A 20,960-nucleotide genomic window follows, 5' to 3' on the forward strand; every position below is an offset into this window, starting at 1 on the left:
TTTTGTGTATGTGGTCCCTCAAGCTCAACTCTTAAGCGGGCTTTATTCACCCTTACACAAAACATGCCTGTCTGGCTCGTCTTGAGATCCTCTGGCCCCTAAACAAGGTCGTTGAGACCTTTTTTTTTTAATAAAAATGCAAGCAACCCTTTCTTTTCAAATCCTTTCAGTCCACATCGAAGGATACTGCACCTGTGACTAGCAGATTGCATTTGTTTCCTTCCTGGCATTGTGATGTCATCCTGGGAAGATTTCCTCACGCTGCTGTCCTCTGTGGCGGCCATCTTTTTACGCCTCTGAATCGTGTCCCGTCACACTTCCTTCTCTGCAGGGATCCTCCCCAGGGTCCAACGAGGGAACGGAGAACACACGCTACGAATCTCCAGGGTCAAGTGATGTAGTTGTTTGTAGATAAGTGTGTGCTGTGTGTGTGTGTAGCAGTGTGTTGATTAGCCATGCCAAGAACAAACACTTTGTATCATGCAGGGTACACTTCGTATCAGTCAGAGTAAACACACCCACAGTGTTAAACAAGCAGTAAGTGTTTTATATCAAAATCATCCGTATCAAATGAGTGAAGTACAAATGCTGGCTATGGCTGAATGCCAAAATATCAAACCATAGTCTCATAATGTCACCTAGAGAGCCTGACAATGTAATACTAGTGGCTATAGCTACACACAGTGCAATTCCAATCTGCGATACAAATTCAAGCTCAGTAGGCAATGTAAAGTAGGTACAGCATTAACATACACTCACTCACACATCAAGTGAACCTGAGAAACCTCATATGGCAGGATCAACATTTTTGTGCTTTTTGTATTGACGAACAGATAAAACGCGTCATCACAAATCAGAGAACGATGAGCCCGTGTAAGAGTTTATCAGGGTAAGCCTTCATCCGCTTAATACAAAACCCAGTAAGGACAGATGGATACACGGATCATGAATTTTCTGTATTTTCGTACTATCACACACACTCTCACCCAAAACATATTTTCAATTCCAGCAAGGCCTTTAGATTTTCAGCATCCTTAGTTATTTGATCCAGGCATTTTCCTTCCTCCAGTCAAGGCCTCGCAGTGTCATGTTAAAGCCCTGTTTTCCTGGCTGCTGCGTTAAGGCTGGTTAGTCTTTCCGAGGTGGCTGCATGCTGCTGTAAACGAGTGGCGTGTAATGTTCAGAACAGGCGGGCCCGGGGGCTCAGGACTCCGCTGTCTGAGTCACACTATGAGAGAATCTCTGCTGAGTGCAGGGCTCTGTTAGGGAGACAGACCAAGAGCCACACGTTAGACTTAGTCTTGCCTGCGATCATGCCACAGGTGCTCTGTTAGTTAGGCCTGGTGTTGTCAGTGAAGCAGCATGGCAGCTGATCCACAGAAATCTTGCAGCTCTGTGTGTTGTTAGTGTGATGTCTGGGAATGAGTTCCAGGGAAACGTCATAAGGCTCCCTTTGCATTGTCATGAGCAGAGTTACTAACTTGGCAAATATCTCCACAATATTCTATTAATGAACATACAATTGGGAGTCAGGTGGCTGAGCGGTGAGGGAATCGGGCTAGTAATCCGAAGGTTGCCAGTTCGATTCCCAACTGACGTTGGGAATCGTCATGCCAACTGACGTTGTGTCCTTGGGCAAGGCACTTCACCTTACTTGCCTCGGGGGAATGTCCCTGTACTTACTGTAAGTCGCTCTGGATAAGAGCGTCTGCTGAATGACTAAATGTAAATGTACAATTGGCTATTTTTATTGTATCCTTTACTGAAACAATAATAATAAAATAGTAAAAAATAAAAAGACATCTGTAGAAAAATGAATAAAGCACCAATGGATCATTTCCAGTCTGTATGAAGTAACATGAAAACATTTACAGGTAAAGCTCAATTAATCACGATGAGATAAAGATGACATAGAAAAAGGTCCATCCAGTGTGTTGGCCTGTTTTCCTGACATGGTTTGGTAGTGGTTCACTTTGTCTGAGTGGATCTGTTTTATCTGACACCTATGTGGTTCTGACTGAAGACCAGTCAGTTTGGCAAAGTCACATGAATAACAAAAGACCGTTTATTGAACAGCCAAGGGCATGAGAAAAGCATGTGAAGAGGTTTTTCATCTGAGCACCTCCTCTCAAATGTAACTCACCAGTTTCCTGTTCTTGTCTCGCTCTTCTCTCCCCCCCTGCAGGGTGTGGGCGTTCCCTTGGGCGGGGCGAGTGTAGGAGAACGGTCTCGCGGCCGGATCGGTGGTCCGGTAACGTTCTGGAGGATTCGGTTCCACTGTCTTGTAGCGTTCCGTGGGAGGCGGTTCCACCATCTTGTAGCGTTCCGTGGGAGGCGGTTCCACCGTCTTGTAGCGTTCCGTGGGAGGCGGTTTCACCGTCTTGTAGCGTTCCGTGGGAGGCGGGTCTATGGTGCGGTAGCGTTCTGCGCTGGGATCGCCCTTGCGGTACCTCCCGTTCTCAAACTCCCGCTCCGAGTACGGAGGCAAGGAGTCCTCCTCTTCAGGTCTGTTGCTAGGCGACCGGCTATAGTAACAGTCGCTGCCCTTTCCCTTGGAACTCCCCTTGGACGGCGTGTCGCTGTCCTCCTCCGCCCTCCCCCCGCCCCGGCCCCTCGTCTTGCGTTCTAATAGGCTGTTGAGGAAGCCGTCATCGTAGCCGTCGCCACGGTCACCTTGGCGGTGGGTCGGTCTGGAGGGCCGGTCGCTGTCCCAGGTGCCCCGCCTCTTCTGCATCAAGGGGGAGGGGCTACGGCGGTGCCAGTCGTCGTCCAGGTCGTCGTGGTAACGCCGCGGGGGGCTGCAGTCCAGGTAGGAGGGGGGGAAGCGGTCACGCCCTCTGACCTCGGGGTTGTAGCCGCGGTCGTGCGTTTCACCGCGGCGCCCGTGGGGCCCGTAGGATCGGGCAAACTCCTCCAGCTCGTCCAGGGAGCCGGTGCGCCCCCTGCTGCTCATGGTCTTCCTCTGCAGGTGCTCGGAGCGAGGGTTCCACCTGGCACAGGGAGCAACTCAGTACCCACCCCCTGCTGTCTGCATAGCAGCATGGGAAACAGACACAGACTCTCATGCTGACAGACTACAAGCTGTACTCTCTCTCTCCCACTCTATATTTCTACTCATCTTACTGTCTTTCACTCTCTCTCACTCTCTTCCTCTCTCTCTTTCTGTCTTACTCTCTGTCTCTCACTCTTTATCTCTGCCCTACCTCTCTCTCTCTCTCTCTTAACTCATCAAAAGTACCTGCTGTCCCGCTCCTCATTGGTGTGGTTGCCATGGTGCCTGCCAGGCCTGCGACACTGTAGGGGTGGAGCTGCCATGAGCAAGGACTGGTCGTCGAGGTCGGCGATGGGCGGGAGGGCGTTCATCTGGACCGTCCGATAGGTCTGCCTGAAGTCCGTCTCCCCGGCCTCATGCAGAGAGCTCAGCTCTGATAGGCTGCTTGCTGCTGGGACGACAGGTAGCTATGGAGACTGTTACTGCCTTCCAACAGGCTCCGCAGAGCTTGAAATACCAGTTTAGAATTGTTTCATAATCAACTGTCGGATCTTTCATTTAAGATAACATGTCACTCAAAACACTCATAATGGCCGTAATATCAACACCAATATCAACACCATCTGCTAAATGCAGTAGACCTCTGAGCAGGGTATATATATAGGCAGGCTATTTTCATAGCAATGAATTGCTTTAACCGATGGGCATCATCTTATGTTGCTCTTGGCACATGTTGGCTCATGTTGAAACAGGCCAACTTGAAAACATCTAAGCCACCATTAGACCTCTATTTTGGTTAGTATGTGATCAGGGTCCTTAGGGAAGCAAATCCGTGACACAATGTTTTGAATTTGAAAAGGCATTGGATACTTAATATAGAAAAAATATATATATATATGAATTAATGTAAAACAATCTGATCCAAAAATTCCATGTTGAGAAATTCAAGCTGCTCAAATTCGAAAAGTTAAATACTGATCCAAAAAATGATTGCAACATCGGGGTTAGGGTCCGACTGTTTGCCTCTGACCTGACCTTTCTCCTCAGACCCAGGCTGTGATTGGATGACTGACCTCTCTCCTCAGACCCCAGGCTGTGATTGGATGACTGACCTCTCTCCTCAGACACGGGCTGTGATTGGATGACGGACCTCTCTCCTCAGACCCCAGGCTGTGATTGGATGACTGATCTGCATGTATGCATGTATGACTGCCTGCAGCTACACCTAGATGAGAGGGCCCTGAGGAGAAGTCTTATGGCCGAACCATTGTTTTCACCTCAATTTGATGTTCAATGACTGTCTCTCCACCTTTAAGAAAAGGCTCAAGACGCACTTGTTCTGGGAGTACAACGGTACTTAGGAATGGTTCGCTTGACCCGATGTTAGTTTCCTCAAGGATCACAATGACTCTTGCTTAGAGACTTGTTGCTCTTGTGGTTAGTGGTAACTGATTTAAATTTTTGTACTCGCTGGGATATATAGTTTTTATTATTGTTGCTTGCTTTTTTCACAGGTACACTTGCACTTATAGCGGTTCATGTTGTTTAATTGTAACTTGTTTAACTACATGCTCTTATGGTTCTTCCCTTTGGCACTTACTTTGGTTGTTCACAATGTGTGCTTCATGTTTTGGCTACTCGCGATGTTTTGTGGCTATCTTGTTGTTATGATCAGTGACTTATGCACTTTGTAAAGCTCTCTCTTGGAAGTCGTAAATGTAAATTTGTTTGTCAATTATAATTTTTTGCCTCGATTTTCACCATTTGAATTTGAGCAGCCTTTTATTTGAATTTCAAAATTCAGTTCATTTAATCCATAACATTTCTGAACCTTGACTTTTTGCATTTTAAAGAGGTGAATTAAAAACCACCAAATTCGGTGGTGTTTACATTTCAATAAGTATTCAATGCCTTTTAAAATTCAAAACATTGTCACTGGTTTGCTTCCATAGGTCCTGGTTAAAATGAAGTTAATACACAGTTGATGTTTGAGTGGTTCACTAGGAATGGGGATTAATGTGAAGGTTAACATCTAAGCTCTAACCAACAGACAAGACATTTTACATACAGTACAATCACACACGTGTAACACACACACACAGATTGTTTTATGGTGCCTCCTACAGGCTTACATTGGAGAGCAGCCATCCTGTCAGAAGGGACCTGCGCCAGGTCCTTCTCTATGTAGTACAGAACCTTCGTAGAGTCTCTGCCCTGACCAGGCTGCAGACGATAGCCACTGCGCACTGAGAACACACACACACACACACACACAGAGGACACACACACACAGAGGACACACGGACACACCCAAAGGGCACACACGCACACAAGGACATGCACACACGACACATAAGACATCACGAATAGCCAGTGTGAGAGATACCGCGAGAAAACCAATCCCTTGCATACTTAAACATAAACTCAAGACACATGAACTCTCATACACACAGAAATAGACACATTAAACTGAGAGTAACAGAGACACACAGGCTAGTAACCCAGGTTACTGACAGAAGATGATGGATGACATAGGATTATATTTAGTTGACACAGACAAAATGGAGTAGTGCTAGTCTTCTTTTTTCTACAAAACAACATTTCCACATCCTGGCCATGTCACTTACCCCCGGCTAGGTTGTTGTCCAATGAGGGGACTGACACCATGTTGGGGTCGATCAGGGACGGGGGGGCGAGGGGTACGATACTGGGTACCCCAGGGATGTAGTAGGGGGGGTACACGGCAATCTGGGGGGGCTGGATACTCTTGGCCATCTTCCCGGCTTCATAGACTAACAGGACGGACACATTATGGATTACAATAAAGATTCTGTTGTACTGGATGTGTGTGAATGTGTGTGTTACCCACAGTGCTGTGTGTCAGCGTCTGAGGGTGTGTGTGTGTGTGTGCGCGTTACTAACGGTGGCGTGGGCAGCAGCATGTGTCAGGGCAGCAGCAGCAGCTAACGTAGCAGCAGCAGGAGTGAGGGCAGCACTGGCACCAACAGATGCCCGCCAACAACAGGAACAGGATGCTGCCCAGGACTACAGATCCCACAAACACCCACTCTGGAGGACAAACACACAGAGGAAAACAACAAGATAAAGACTACGTATCCAAACGGCACCCACTTCAGGCAGCCCCACAACCACTTAAATGATCTCAACCCCTCCCCAACAGCCCCCCCACCTCCCTCCACACACACACACGTACACACACACGTACACAGACACACAGATGGCTAATCCACCCTTACATCAGCAGCTGAAGCAGACATCCTGAGGGTGGGCCTAGACAGGACCAACACGTAAACACGTAAACACACAAACCACTGATGACACACTGTCCCACACAGCCTCAGAGCTCATTAGACAGACAGTGGACTCCAAAGACACCAGAAATGTAAACCTCGAGGGAAGGAGGTGGAAGGGTTGTTTCCGATTGGTTACACTACTGTAGATTGCTGTTGATTGGACCCCTCTATATATAGATGTATTAAGTTGGAAAACATGCATTTAATCTGGTCGGAAAAAAACTTGTAGGTTAGTGACAGAATTAAATGGATAAACATGCAGGGACAATTGATTAAGCACATTCAAAATCAAATTATTGGGTCTCTTAGCAACAGGTTTTTGGGGGGTGTTTTTTTGACAGTGAGAAAGGAGCAGGGAAGGGATTAAGGCCTGGCCAGAAGAAGTGAGGTCAGAGAGGGGAAATGATGTCAGATGGGAAAGAGGAAAGGAGGTAGGCATACCTGGCATGATCTCCACATCAAAGCCAGGCAGGAGATCGTCCAGCCCACCTTTACCTGGGCTACCTGCAGAGAGAGAGAGAGACAGGGAGAGAGAGAGAGACAGAGAGCAGAGGTGAGGGCTGGGCAGACAGGCAGGAAGCAGGGGGCAAGAGGTCAAAGGTGAGGATAATCAGCCAGTCAGGGGTAAGATAAAGTTACTAGCTGAGGTTGATTGGTTGGCTGATTAATCAATCAATGATCCAGGTGGAAATTTCATTAGCTTAGCATTCTCTATGGCCATAGAATCAAATTACATTTGTGACATAACCCAAACCTGAAAGAACAGAGAGGAAATGAGAGAAATCTGAAGTCAGCAATAAGAGATTGATAGTTCTTGCTAAAGAACTTGCCAGACAATCTCAATACACATAAACACCATCCAACACAGCCATAAATGGTTGAGGTTCAGGGGTTCTCAGGCCAAACTGCCTCTCTGAGCCTAATTTTAGCCAAGGGGCCCGGTTGTGCTGCATTCTGGGAAGTCAGAGTACATGCACGCAAACACGCTTCGCACACACTGACTTCATGCAACACACTCACAACCCTACACATGCAACAGAAGGGTAACACATGAAGGGTAACTGAATCCAATTAAGGCCCTAGACTAAGTTGTCTGGTGCCAAAAGTCCTAGTGTGAGACATACAGTATGCTACTGTGGAGAGCTTTCAGACAGTCCCACAGTTGAGGAGGGGGAGAGGGGGCAGAGAGTGTGGGAAAGAGGGAGAGAGGGAAAGAGGGAAGGAGGAAAGAGGAAAGAGGGAAATATTAAAGAAGGAAAGAGGGAAAGAGGAAAAGGGAGAAGGAGAGAAAGGATAATTAGGACAGATACCGAACTAGAGAATTCTGGCACGGCCATTTGCCATCATCATATAAAGCGGGTCAGGCCAAATACTATTGCCATGGTAACAATGGCTGCTTTGTTTGTATGAGCAGCAATAGGGACAGGGCGAAAGAGAGAGTGAAATAGTAGGAATAGTCAAAAGAGAGAAATGAGTACAGTCCAAACACAACACGAGAAAGAGATGAACAGATTTCAGTGATTGATCATGTCCTAATAGGCAACTTGAACTTGTGTACAGGGTGATGCCAACTATACGAGTATACTGTATATCTATAAAGATATATGATATATGTAAATATATGTATATGTGAGTGTACAGTATGTGAGTATCAGTGATGGGTCTCTCTGGCCTTATGCCGTCTGAGCCGGCTGTCTGGACTGTGTGAACAGACAGACCTGCTCTCCCACAGCTAGCCTGTCTCCAGGCTGCCGTGATGACTAGACAGTTGCCATGGAGAAGGGAGACGTAGAACGTCCTTTTCTTCTGATAAAAGTACTGACACACACACAGCAGAATGTGCACTGTCTCACTTACTCACTCACACACACTCACACACACACACACACACAGCAGAATGTGCACTATGTCTCACTTACTCACTCACACACACTCACACACACACACACACACAGCAGAATGTGCACTATGTCTCACTTACTCACTCACTCACTCACTCACACACACACACACACACACACACACACACACACACACACACAACAGAATGTGCACTATGTCTCACTTACTCACTTACATATACACACACACACACACACACAGCAGAATGTGCACTATGTCTCACTTACTCACTCACTCACACACACACACACACACACACACACACACACGCACACAGCAGAATGTGCACTGTCTCACTCACTCACTTACTCACACTCACACACACACACACACACTCACCCTGCACCACTCAGTCATCTAAATACCATGAAGCTAAGTAACCTGAGAGAGCGAGGAGGTAGGCCTTCCTGAGAGAAGGAAAAGAACAGGAGGAGGAGGGATGGAGGGAGGAAGGAAGGGTGTACAATGATGGGGAGAAAAAGAGAGAAAGAAAAATGAGAGTCTGAAGAGGCAGCAGTCGTGTGAGGGTGAGGGCAAGGAGGGAAAAGTGTGAGAACGTAAAAGGAAAATGTGAAGGTGAGAGGAGGAGGGGTGGAGGGCTGTGTGGAGATGGAGAGAAGGGAGGGTGGAGAGAGAGAATGGACAGACGGGGAGCGCTCAGAAATATTATTAAAATGTTCATCATCATTAGTTTACGAGACTTGCGATTCAATCCCCAGCCCTTATTAGTCACATGACGACAGATTGAGAGGAGAGAGAGAGAGAGCAGAGAGAGGAATGAGAGAGAGAGAGAGAGAGCAGAGAGAGAGAGAGGAGAGAGAGAGAGAGAGAGAGAGAGAGAGAGAGAGAGAGAGAGAGAGAGAGAGAGAGAGAGAGAGAGAGAGAGAGAGAGAGAGAGAGAGAGAGAGAGAGCAGAGAGAGGAGAGAGCAGAGAGGGGAAATAGATTGAAGACTGAAGAAGTCATATTTGCTGAGTGGCTCTAGATGCCAACCAAACCATATGTGCATGTCTCCTCTTCTGTACCTTGCCTCTGCCTCTCTCCCTGACTCTCTCCCCTGCCTCTGCTGAGCTGCTTTCAGTCAGTTTACAGAATGACATTGAATTACTGAAAGATATAAGCCCTCAGGATTACAGAACCACAGTTACAAGACACACACTAAGGAGAAAATAAATGTTGGACGACAATGATTGTGTTCTTGCTGAGGTGTGCATTCACAAGCGCAGTAACTAGGCAAGGTCCTACTCTTCACACCTCAGAATCAGTTCAGTTCAGAATCACCTGTTCTCCTTTCCCTCTCTCCTCCTTTGTCAGTTTCCACCCCATCTCTCTCCCCCCTTCTGTCACAGCTTTCTCACTCTCCACTCTTCTCTCCCACCCTCCTCCTTTCCTTACATTTACATTTAGTCATTTAGCAGACGCTCTTATCCAGAGCGAGTAAGTACAGGGACATTACCCCTGAGGCAAGTAGGGTGAAGTGCCTTGCTCAAGGACACAACGTCAGTTGACACGGCCGGGAATCGAACTGGCAACCTTCAGATTACTAGCCAGATTCCCTCACCGCTCAGCCACCTGACTCCCTCTGACCGAGTTTAATCAGGAGTGGCTGTTGGGAGTTGTAGTCCATTGTACTATATGGACTACATCTAGTCAGAGGTTGTGAACTCCTATGAAGTTTATGTACACGAATCCTGAGGTTATGTACGCTGGCTAGGGGCTAAGCTTAGCCCAACAATGGGCCCCCTCACAGGGGATCAGAGTTAGGGAACCGAGGCAGACGCTTGTCTGCATCTCCATGGCAGCACTTGTAAGGACACTCTGGTATGCAGAGAGCCTTTAGAAGGGGGCATGTTCCAAAACATTGAAACAAAAACAATCTCAACAGACACAAACAAACCTCCAAATATACACACACACAATCAAACAAGTAGCTCGGTGGCTCTGATTCTCACACACACCCACACAGACGTACGTAAACGCGTAAAAAACAAGACACAAACACACAGGTTACCAGGAGATTACTGGAGTGGCAACTGACCAGTTCAGTTTGTAGTGGGTTGGGTAACTAGACAGGTGAGACAGGGTTTGCCAACCACTCACCTAACACCAGTAACTCAACATGAGCCTCGTTCTTCCCCTCCAGGTCGTCAGCGATGACCACGTGACAGGAGTACACGCCGCTGTCCCCCCACTGCAACTGGCCGATACGCAGGTCAGCCTCTGGAACAGGAAACCCAAGACAAGAGTCACGGTTCAGAGGCGAAAGGTCAAAGGTTAGATCGCCCAGTGATGTCATCCCTACCCGCGTACATCTTTGCATTTAACAATGGCTCATAGCAGACTGAGAGTGTTGGGTGATTAGGACACAGAGAGGGAGGGTGGTGTGTTGACCGTGGGGTAAGAACGGGCTGGGTGCTGGGATAAGGGGTGCTGGGACTTGATAAGGGGTGTGTTGACTGTGAGCCTTGAGTCCATTGGGAGTGAATGGCATAAGTATTGTGAATGGTGCAAGATTGTTGATACTAGTGTGCGTGCATAGGTTGGGCCCACTCTATTGTGAAGAGACGAGGAAAAGGGGGACTATTTAAAGGACAGGAAAACAGCGGCCCAATCTGCTCTGTTTCCTGCTAGCAGGGAGATGAATCACTCAGTCTCTCGTTCCTTTTCTCTCTCTCTTTTTCTCTAGTCCCCCCCCCCACACTGGGCATGATACTGTAGAACTGGCCTAACGTTCAGCAACAATCTTAACGGTCTCAAATCACATTACATTTAGTCATTTAGCAAATGCTCCTATCCAGAGCGACTTACAATAAGTACAGGGACATTCCCCCGAGGCAAGTAGGGTGAAGTGCCTTGCCCAAGGACACAACCATAATTTGGCACGGCCGGGAATCGAACCAGCAACCTTCTGATTACTAGCCCAATTCCCTAACCACTCAGCCAACCATATCAGACTAAAACACAACAGTGAGAGTGGCATCGTACTGTTGATGATGGCGATGTCTCTGCCCTTGTAGTACTCGGCTAGGGTCATGGAGGCTCCCTGGCCGGAGGCCACGATCCTGACGGTGCGGCCGCTGTCGGAGCACTCCAGGTGGGACGCGAGGCCCAGGTCAGAGCCCTGGACCCCCAGGCTCTCTGGAAAGGTGAAGGCGTCCTTGGTGCGGTCGCGGCAGTAGGACTTGTACCACCACTGGACCACGGGGGTCTGGGTGGAGGGGGTCTGGAACTGGCACTGGAGGACCACCGACTGGAAGAGCATGGCGTAGCGCTTGTCCTCGCGGACGGTCACCTGCACCCCCTGACACACGCACACTGGCACACACACACATGTAGGAACACACACACACAAAAACACACATGTTCATATTCAGGCTCCACATCTCTGAACAAACAGAGAGACATGTAAATTGGGGCGATTAGTTTGGACAGTTGAACTCACTCAATTATTAGGCAGGTCACTCATTCACTACAGTGTCACATCCAGCTAGACATGCCCTTCCATACAGTCACTGAAAGTTCAACCCTTAAACTCAACCACCGATGAGAACAGGCTTTGTTTGTTTGCTTTTCAACCCCCTGTCCCCCCTATCAGCATCACATCAGATAGAAAGGAAGGAAGGAGAGATAGAAAGAGTGATTGAAAATACGCAAGACTGAGAATAATAGAGAAAGAAAAGTATATGAGTAAGAAAAAAGGAGAGAGAGACATAGAAGAAGACATACAGTAGTAGAGAGAGAGAGAGAGAGAGAGAGAGAGAGAGAGAGAGAGAGAGAGAGAAAAAAGGTAGCAGCTGAAGACAGTGAATCACCAATGCCTAAAAACAGCTGGATCCCCAACTAGTGTTTATGTGTGTATGTGTTCATCATGACTCAGGGGTGGGAGATTAGCGGGCTCCCAGGGTGACTTGCACAATATAAAACAGGGGACTAGAGAAAGACATAGGGGCAGGGATGGGGGGGCTCCTCTCTCTCTGTACCGGGGTCAAAAAGGTCAAATTCCACGGTGTGTGGGGGCTGGGTGGGATGGGCTATGAAGAGAGAGAGAAAGAGGTAGGGAGTTTTCATCAGAGAGAGAGAGAGGTAAGGGGTAGAGGCCTGTACAGTCTCTTTCCTCTGTCTCCCCTCTCCCCTGCCTCTTTTCTCTTTCTTCCCCCTCTCTCTGCCTCCAGTCGTCCCAGCTCTCTCCTGTCTCTCTCTACAGTGGAGCCTCTCTCCTCTGTCTACACTCTTTGCTCCCTGGTCTCTCCAGCTCCCAGTCTTTCTCAATCCTCCCGGCTCTCTCCTGCCTCTCTTCCTCAGGCCTGTTAAATCTGACTCTGGGTGGGGCAGCAGGAACTCTCTAAACAGTTACCAGCAGACAGGAAATCAAAACAAAGCCCGGCCCACCAGCCCTCTCCTCAGGAGCGGCTGGACAAACACACACGCTTATAGAATGTATATCTAAGACTTTTAAAATGGCTGCCTATCCTGGTATATTTTCTTTATCATATACCTTTTTGTGATAACTCGATATCTGTTACAGCTAGCCGAGTTGTCTTCAGAGCGCTCACGGGGGTACAAGTTACCGTGGTATCTACCAAAGTAAACATTCCACCCTCTCCTTCTTTATCGCAGTTCTGAAAGTCTGCGAGTCTTCCTTCTCAAGAGGGGGGAAACTGAATGCATTGTACTGGAAAGAGGTCACACTAACTTGGAAGATTGTTTTGGTTGTAAAGGTCAGATGAATGTGTGTGCGAGTGGTAGAGAGACGGAGGAGGGGAGAGATAGTCGAGGAGGGAGGAGGAGGAGGAGGGGGGGGGAGTCTCTGTGTCGAATCTGTCCATACATTCCTCCCACGGTAGCCCTGGTCGTCCCTTTGTCTTCATCTTCATGGCTCGGCCCATTGTTAAGCTTCAGCCTAAATCCCCCCCGACACCCGTCCCATGTGAAGAACAGAAAGGGGGGGGGGGGGAGTCCCTCAACCAATGAGTTTTACTCGTCGAGTCCAGCTGGGTGTGAACAGCCAATTAGCTGGGAGAGATTTGAACGGGACCGTTGCCGGAGTCTTAAGGTGAGAGGAACAGAGTGGATGTACAGACTGGGACAGCCATAGCAACATGGGACTTTCCTCAGAAAGAGCCCACGCAGATGCAGTTGTCTGGTCATAGGCCCTTAACGGCAGGTGCCTCTGATATACCAGAATATATATAGCCTATATGTATATCACAAGAACAGTACATCTTGTGGCCTGTCCATAGTTACAAGCACCAGATCACACTAAATACATTCCACTGTATGCTTAATCATCTCAAACACAGACTCTAGTAACAGACAATAAAGTCACTAAGATAATTCACCTCAAACTCCGGTTTGAGTCAACAGTTACATTTTAACCAGAAATGTCTTCACATCGGCCCCGGTGCTTCCCGTTTCCTGACAGCCATCATTCCCTTCCTCTCTGAAGTGACACATTTCCCTGGTCACGGGTCCTCACACAGACCACTATACTAAGAAAATTCAAACTCTTTAAACAGTGTAATACGATTTGAATTATATTATATAACAGGTATATCCTAATACTGACGCATATGTTACTGATTAGTTAGTAGGCTGTCATCTCACTTCTAACATCTTGCATTTACATACAGGCGACTTGTTCTTACAATGGAGCAAGCGCAACAAACGCCTTGGGCAATAACGGTACTATTACAATCCCTTGGCCAACCACAGCCCTCTACTGGGAAAAAAACATAGGAGAAAATGAACTATAAATATGGGAACTTCAGATTGGCTAACTTCCCACACAAGCATGTACAGACAGTTTGGATAAAGAGGCATGTAGGGAGTGTAATGAAGCCCAGCGCAAAGAGCTTCTCAACAGACAGAATGATCAACCTGTTGCACGACCACAGCTTTCCAAGACAAATCAACAAATTGAGAACAGAACTCACCAACTATGAGAAAGAGAATCCGCCGATCTATGTCCATTTTCAATTTCAAAAAGCAGTTTTTACTTAGGTTAGCGGTAATTAATCCACATGATTACGCTTTTCCCGTTGCTCTACTCATTCTTTGGTCGGCTGCGCTCGAGAATAAACGGGATAGAGGGGAAGTGTCAATCCGAGACTGGCGAGAGCGTACCATCTCGATGGTGGGTGGGAGAAGAACACAATCTAAATATTAAATGTTTCAAAAATAAAATTATCCTTCTGTTTTGATTGGCATTTCAAAGTGGTATTGTCATTATTTACACGTTTGTAAAAGTGGTAAATAAAGTTTTAACCCCTCTTTTTTAGGGGGTAAATTTCTAATACTGTTCATTTATGTTTCACCTATGCAATGAAGTAGAATGTCCTTGTGTGCAGTGGGTGAAAAATTAGATTATTAATACATTTAGGTCAGACCAGGGTTTAAGGAATTTTTCAGAGCACAGACAAAATAGAACAACTAAGTAGCCTTAGTCACTTGCAGGCACCATTTTGATTAGCCTATTTACATTTTACAATGATATAGGCAATATTTATTCAAAACAAGTGCATTTTACAAACAAATTACTAATGTTATTGATTATTCACAGAGAGTATGCCAATAGGCTAATCATTATAAATCACAGAAAAAAAGTTAATTGATGTAGATGTGCTAATAATCTTGTGTATCAATAATCTTATTGAAATTTAAGAAGGACCACAAAACTAAAAATTATAATCTCCCTAAAATTATCGCATGACTCCACATAGATGGATAATATTTCAAGTCTGAACCTTATAAAATAGAACCTTGTCGGTAGGCCTAAACACACTTGACAGGTCTACCATTGTGGACAATAAACTGATTTAAACGTAGTTCTCTAAAATTGCTCAAACATAGACTATGTACATTGCAGACCTTTTTGATGCTTGAAAGGAAAAAAAAGGTGTTGACTTAAATCCAGCCAATAAACAATCTAGTTTTTAAGTAAGAATATAAATGTTGCAGTATCAGCAATAGGCCTAATGGCACATCATGTAGACTGGGTCCAGGGGCGTCGTCAGACCCTTTTTACTGGGGCACGTGCCCCAGTAAAAATCTGCTGTGCCCCAGTTAAATCTAAAGTTTGAGTTTTAACAATTTACTTTATTATAGTCAGTGCATTCATTTAGATTGATAGTCCTGGGAAATTTCGACGCAGTACCCCAATCGACGCCTGTAAAATCAAAACAGTTAAACTGAAAACACAAACTGATGCCCGCAGAATTCCACGTCAGCGTGCTCTTCTGAGCTTGCCAAATAGCCACTGCAGCACGCACACAGAAGTCCAGGTGTCGGACTCTGCACACAAGTCAGAATTGAGGTAGGCTAAGAAAACATTACAAAACTAAAGAAAGTTTCTACATGATGGGCCTACCGATCATCTTATTTTGACTACAACATAAAAACAATAAAGCCTAACATGAAGCTCAAAAAACTGTATTTGCGCTCAAATGAATGTGAAAAAAATGCGCGCTCGCATTAACTATTGATGTCCCTGCCAAAGCTGATATCAAACTTGCGTCCCTGAACTGTTGTATAGTGGGTTAAGCAAAGGGAGTTTCTATAGCCTAGTAGTGCCTTGTGCAGAAAGCTTGGAAGAAAACAAGGGATATGAATAGGGGCCTGTGCCCCAGTAGGGATGTCTAACAACAACCCTGACTAGGTCTATCTGTTGCATAGGCCATCACACAGCACGGGCATCGCCAAGACGATCACGGCTGCCGCCGTAGCGACGACCAGCGTCGTCTAAGCGATCGCGGCTGCCACCATGACCACGACTCTCACTGTAGCGATCACTTTGGTCATCAAGGCGATCACGGCTACCACCATATCGGCGACCGTTGTCAAGGTGATCACGGCTGCCACTGCGACCACGGCTCTCACTGTAACGATCACTTTGGTCGTCGAGGCGATCACGGCTACCATTCCGACGATTGTCGTCCAGACGATCACGACTTCCGCTGTACCCACGGCTCTCGCTGTAGCGATCACTTTGGTCAAGGCGATCCCGGCTGCCACCTTTGCGGTCGTCTAGGCGATCGCGGCTACCGCTGTGACGCTCGCGTTGATCGTCTAGGCGATCGCGACTGCCGCCATAGAGATCACGACGGTGCTCATCTTTACGCCCAACATTACTACCATGCTCATCATCCTCATCATCCTCATCAATTAATTTAATTCTGGCGGTGTTAGTCTGCAGGCTGAGGTCCACTTCTCTCTCCCCTCTCTCCTCGACATAACGGCCGACATGCTCCACGTTCGGCTTGACCTCATCTGGCAGGCCGTCCTGGTACTGCCCAACTGCCATGGTGGGCTGGTCATGTAACGCCACAGCCTCAGGGGCCCTGAGAACGAGGAAGCACCGTGATGCACTGATGGCAGACACATTATGATGAACACACACAGGCGACACAAAGCTAAGGAAGGATATTTGGAAGGTTTGATCCTCTTTCCGGCCACACCGTCAACACCGTCATCACCAATCATACAACAGCTGAATCAGACTGAAGGTGCCACACTTGGTCCGCTGACCTCTATTCCACCACACACACACACTCACACACAGACACACACACACACTCACACACAGACACACACACACACACACACACACACACGAATGAGTGAAAAGGTCCTAAAGTCTCACTTTTCAACATTCTCCTTCTGTTTGTTCTTCCTCTTGTAGATGCAGTAGAAGACCAGGCCCAGCACCAGGACCCCAGCCAGGACGCCCCCAACGATGCCCGCTGTGGAGCCGATATTCATAGACGCTACAGAGGACAAGGAAAAAGAGGAAGGAACCGTGTGAGTGGAGGAGGAAAACAAAAAAACAACACCAATATGTCGCCGCAGAAAATGTACGAGTCCTGCCAAACATGGCCCCTTTCTCCTCCCACGTCTTAAAGAGGTTCTGACTGGTGGAGTACTCACGAGGCAGGACGGTTAAAGTGAAGTTGGAGCTGGCCGCCCGGATCTTATTGGTCGCCGTGCAGATGTAGAATCCAGAGGTGTCCATTGAGATATTGAAGAGAGACAGAACTCCATTCTCTGGAACAGACCAATCAGGTTTAGCTGCATGCTTCCTATACAATAATACAGAATATCTGACACCACCAACACAAATCAGACATTGCATGGAATCATAAATGTAGTAAACTAGTTAAACTTTTTGTTCAGACTAAAACCCAGACAGACTGACCCTCCCTCCATCCCTCACACACACACGCGCACACACACACACACACACACACACACACACATACTCTCCGTTGTCCTTGGAGGGAACAGTCTGTCGATGTTCTTGACATCGTAGGTCTTCCAGGTGTACACAGGAGAGGGCGAGCCTTCCTCTGAGACGCAGGTCAGACTGATGTTATTCCAGTACTCTGCTGTGCCTTGCATCTTGACGATGGGCACAGACGGAGCCACTGGAGGGAGGGGGGAGGGAGGGAGGGGGGAGGGGTGGCACACAGCACAAGTCAGACACCAGTGGATACTGGGAGCCCAGTTGTCCCTGCTTGACATACAACTGCCACAGTACTCTCCTCTCAAAAGACCAAAACTAATCAGAAAATATATAGTTTAATTTGTCTATACTGCACATTGAAAATAGAGGCAGCAGACATCTTCTCAGAGAATAAACATTCAACATTTGTCCAGTAAGGGGCAGTAAAGACGAGATAACTCATTGTACCGTTCCACGGTGGAGGAGATAAGTTAAGGACAGATTCAAGACATACGATAATGAAAATAATAAGAAAAAATGGCAAATAATATACACACTTTCCAGCCTAGCCCTATGATGACTGGCTGTGTGCTGTACCTGGTGTCACATCCATAACCATAGCACCACATTCCAATGTGTTCATTTGACAGTATTTCATGGTTGTGTCTTTTGTTTGCTAATCTTGGATCTGTGTTGTGTGCTTTGCCTACACCTTTAAAATCCCGTAGCTACGTATGTGATTGATAGACTGATTATTGATTGATCTTAATCTCCTCACCCAGGACAAGCACAGAGGTGATGGCAGCCAGCTTCCCTTCATCATCCCCGGGGATCTGGACCCTGCACTGAAACTCTCGGTTGTCCTGCAGGGTCACCCTGTTGAGAGTCAGGGCGCTCTCCTTCTTGGCCATATCCACGGTAACGGTCGCCCTACCCTCATAAGAGGGACTTACGTCCAGTGCATTATTTGAGTAGAAAGTTGCGACAGTGATCTGTAAAAATACTCAAATGTGTACATGTGCCAACTCTCAACTAACCTTCCAGCAGAAGGAAACAAGAACTGCAACAAGACAAGGCAGGCATGACATGTATAAAATCTATTTTTCTAGTCCAAAAGACATAGCATTATAAAGAATTAGCTATTTAAGCTTGTGTTTACATCGTTCAAGAGCACAGAGGCATTAGACAATTAGCCATTGATCTGATTGTGACAAAGTCTGGCTGTTTTCCCCGTTGCACTGCAGTACTGTCACTATCAATCATCAAGTTGTTCAATCATCAAGTCAATCATCATAGCAATACACATCCAAATCATAATTGTCAACACAAGATCAGATCTAGGAAATGATTGTGCCTGACCTTAGGGTCAGCAGGGTTGTCGGCCTGTGCAGTCCATGTTATGATGACCAGCTGTGTGCTGTCCAGTGGACTGGCAGGCTGGAATGTGCATGTGAGGGTGACATCATCGCCCCTGGCGACCTCATACTCGGCCTTAGGGAATGAAACCTGAAGGCCAGAGGTACTGGACAACACTGAAACAGAGGGAGGTTCCGTAGGGATGGGTAAGTATGTCAGTTAATCGTTAATGTTGAAGTACTACAGTAAGCACATATTGTCTCACAGAAAGTAAGCAAGGGCTCGCTCATGTTTTATTTAAGCACCAAATGTCATTGTAAATTGACATTTAAGTATTCCACCAGTCTCTTTGATATTATATTGTTGATTTATATTCATATCCACTGGTATTACTGGAAGACATGATGTATACTGTAGAATTGTACAATTCTCTGACAGTACATATTGTAGGCTACATGCATTTAATTTCAAAGATTAGTAAAAGTAGTTGTAAACTAGGCCTACACAAACATATTTGAACAAACAAATACCTGTCTTTCACTGTCAACTCTCTCAACTCAACGGGCATCCAATTAACTAACATGCAACCGAGCATTGGAAGCCAACTGGAGTTTTTTGGGGAAATAATATACATATATATAAAAAAACATTTTTTGATTCTAACTGTTATTTATACAGGTTTTTCTTATTTATATTTTGATCTTAAAAGAGATAAATCTATTTTTCAAGAGACCTGATCACCCTCACCACCCCAGAAGGGTGTAAGCTACAACATGTCAGACAATGTCAAATCTGACATTAAAAGGAAATTGAACAAGACAAGAGATAGGCCTACACATTTACACACAAAAGAAAAACGATTATTTCAGTACAGAACTATGATCACGCTATCAAGGTTTTATTTCCTTGTTCAAGGAAAAAAGGGTAGGGCAGTAGGTTAACTGTTAATGTTTAGCCAGGCTATTGAAACTAGTCCATCAAAGTCTACAACATATGGATTGACAATCACAGCTGCAATAGCCTACAGTCAGTCTATCCACATCTTATACCTGCCAGTGACTTCAAGACTATCATAAAGGCACCGTTTTGTTTACTTAACATTTTGAACATAACAATTTTGTATAAACTCACCTGTCAGTATAAAAAATATTCTGACAGTTAACTTCCCTTTCTTCATTGTTCACCAAAAATATTTAGAGCTGCTCTTAGTCGAATCTTCAAGCGTGATGCTGAAAGCGCACCTGACCAGGTAGCTTACTACACACTGCCACACCTTCGAAAAAACGAAACGGACAGGTGTACTCACCAGGTGATAAGGGAAAGCCAATGGACCAAAGGCCATCACATTGGCCAATTAAATGTACATACACCACTGACGAAGCCCGCCTTTTCTAGAACTGCTTCCTAGCATTTTTCAAATAGCCTATAATTAAAAGGTTTCAAACTGTTATTTCAACTTATAATCCAAACATACTACTGTTATCTGAACTGATACTCTATAGTATCAGTTACTATTACTATTACTATTACTAGTTAGTATAGTAGTAATAGTAGAAAATGGGCTATTCAACTAAATGATGTTTCATCTTCAAAGTAGCCTAAGCCTTTTGATCTACAATGATTTGTATATTTAATTCTCCTATAGATGGCAGTGCTGGACTAATAAGGATGCTTTAAATTAGTTTTCAACAGTACGGGACTTGACTAGATGCACATTATGTTAGACGTTTCTAACTAAATTGAATCAAAGTAGCCTACATTACCAGCCGTTTCTGTAGGAATATTACAGTTTAAGCTATAACAAAAGTATCACAACAAAAGTTAATAGGCTAATCAACGGTCCTCACAGTAACCAAAGTAAATAATATGAAACAAAATAACAAATGACAAAGGGTCACAGTAATGTGATCAAAGTGGGTCTCACACACATACAAGTGAAATGGTTGATGCATTTGAAATCAAAGGGAGTTCTAGAGTTAGGCCTACTCATTGAACAGGGGTTGGTCAAAATAAAACGTATTGTCTGGATGGGAAGTGAGGTTATTTAAAGTAGGATATCTTGCTGTTTAGGATAAAACAAGAACAAGTAGGCCTATACATACAAACTCTACAAGATTAACATATTCAGTACAATATTAAAATTTCCATATGGGGCATTTTATTTAGCCTCAACTGTTATG

General features: G+C 45.9%; 2 protein-coding genes across 3 annotated transcripts; both read right to left on the minus strand.

Annotated features, from left to right (window-relative positions):
• Window positions 1–169: 169 nt before the first annotated feature.
• Window positions 170–14,259, minus strand: LOC136959468 (immunoglobulin-like domain-containing receptor 2). 2 transcript variants are annotated; one of them, XM_067253809.1, is made up of 10 exons: window positions 14,141–14,259; window positions 11,193–11,522; window positions 10,308–10,427; window positions 6,748–6,810; window positions 5,915–6,061; window positions 5,620–5,784; window positions 5,125–5,238; window positions 3,239–3,440; window positions 2,144–2,990; window positions 531–1,259 (listed from the first exon to the last, which is right to left on the minus strand). In XM_067253809.1, exons 1-10 carry the CDS (start codon window positions 14,175–14,177, stop codon window positions 1,224–1,226), a joined length of 2,061 nt encoding a protein of 686 aa, XP_067109910.1. In that variant the 5' UTR covers window positions 14,178–14,259; the 3' UTR covers window positions 531–1,223. The 2 variants fall into 2 exon arrangements, with proteins under 2 accessions (XP_067109918.1, XP_067109910.1); XM_067253817.1 differs by lacking the exons at window positions 531–1,259; window positions 5,125–5,238 and adding an exon at window positions 170–325.
• Window positions 14,260–14,707: 448 nt separating this feature from the next.
• On the minus strand, window positions 14,708–20,006 carry LOC136965371 (cell surface A33 antigen-like). The gene is made up of 7 exons (XM_067259506.1): window positions 19,912–20,006; window positions 18,784–18,956; window positions 18,203–18,416; window positions 17,462–17,626; window positions 17,130–17,246; window positions 16,846–16,969; window positions 14,708–16,543 (listed from the first exon to the last, which is right to left on the minus strand). The coding sequence occupies exons 1-7, from the start codon at window positions 19,955–19,957 to the stop codon at window positions 15,883–15,885; spliced, it is 1,500 nt and encodes a 499-aa protein (XP_067115607.1). The 5' UTR covers window positions 19,958–20,006; the 3' UTR covers window positions 14,708–15,882.
• Window positions 20,007–20,960: the final 954 nt, after the last annotated feature.

This window comes from Osmerus mordax, chromosome 2, assembly GCF_038355195.1.
Source record: "Osmerus mordax isolate fOsmMor3 chromosome 2, fOsmMor3.pri, whole genome shotgun sequence".
NCBI lineage: Eukaryota > Metazoa > Chordata > Actinopteri > Osmeriformes > Osmeridae > Osmerus > Osmerus mordax.

Bases quoted from the DNA above. Each gene is read 5' to 3' on its own strand.
- LOC136959468 (XM_067253809.1), bottom strand. From the start codon at position 14,177: ATGGACATAGATCGGCGGATTCTCTTTCTCATAGTTG. The intron at 5,239-5,619 runs GTAAGTGACATG...GTGTGTTCTCAG, and splicing joins GGACAACAACCTAGCCGGGG to TGCGCAGTGGCTATCGTCTG. The intron at 2,991-3,238 runs GTACTTTTGATG...TCCCTGTGCCAG, and splicing joins AATGAGGAGCGGGACAGCAG to GTGGAACCCTCGCTCCGAGC.
- LOC136965371 (XM_067259506.1), bottom strand. From the start codon at position 19,957: ATGAAGAAAGGGAAGTTAACTGTCAGAATATTTTTTATACTGACAG. The intron at 17,247-17,461 runs GTATGTGTGTGT...GGTCTGTTCCAG, and splicing joins CCCTCCAAGGACAACGGAGA to AGAATGGAGTTCTGTCTCTC. The intron at 16,970-17,129 runs GTGAGTACTCCA...TGTCCTCTGTAG, and splicing joins CACTTTAACCGTCCTGCCTC to CGTCTATGAATATCGGCTCC.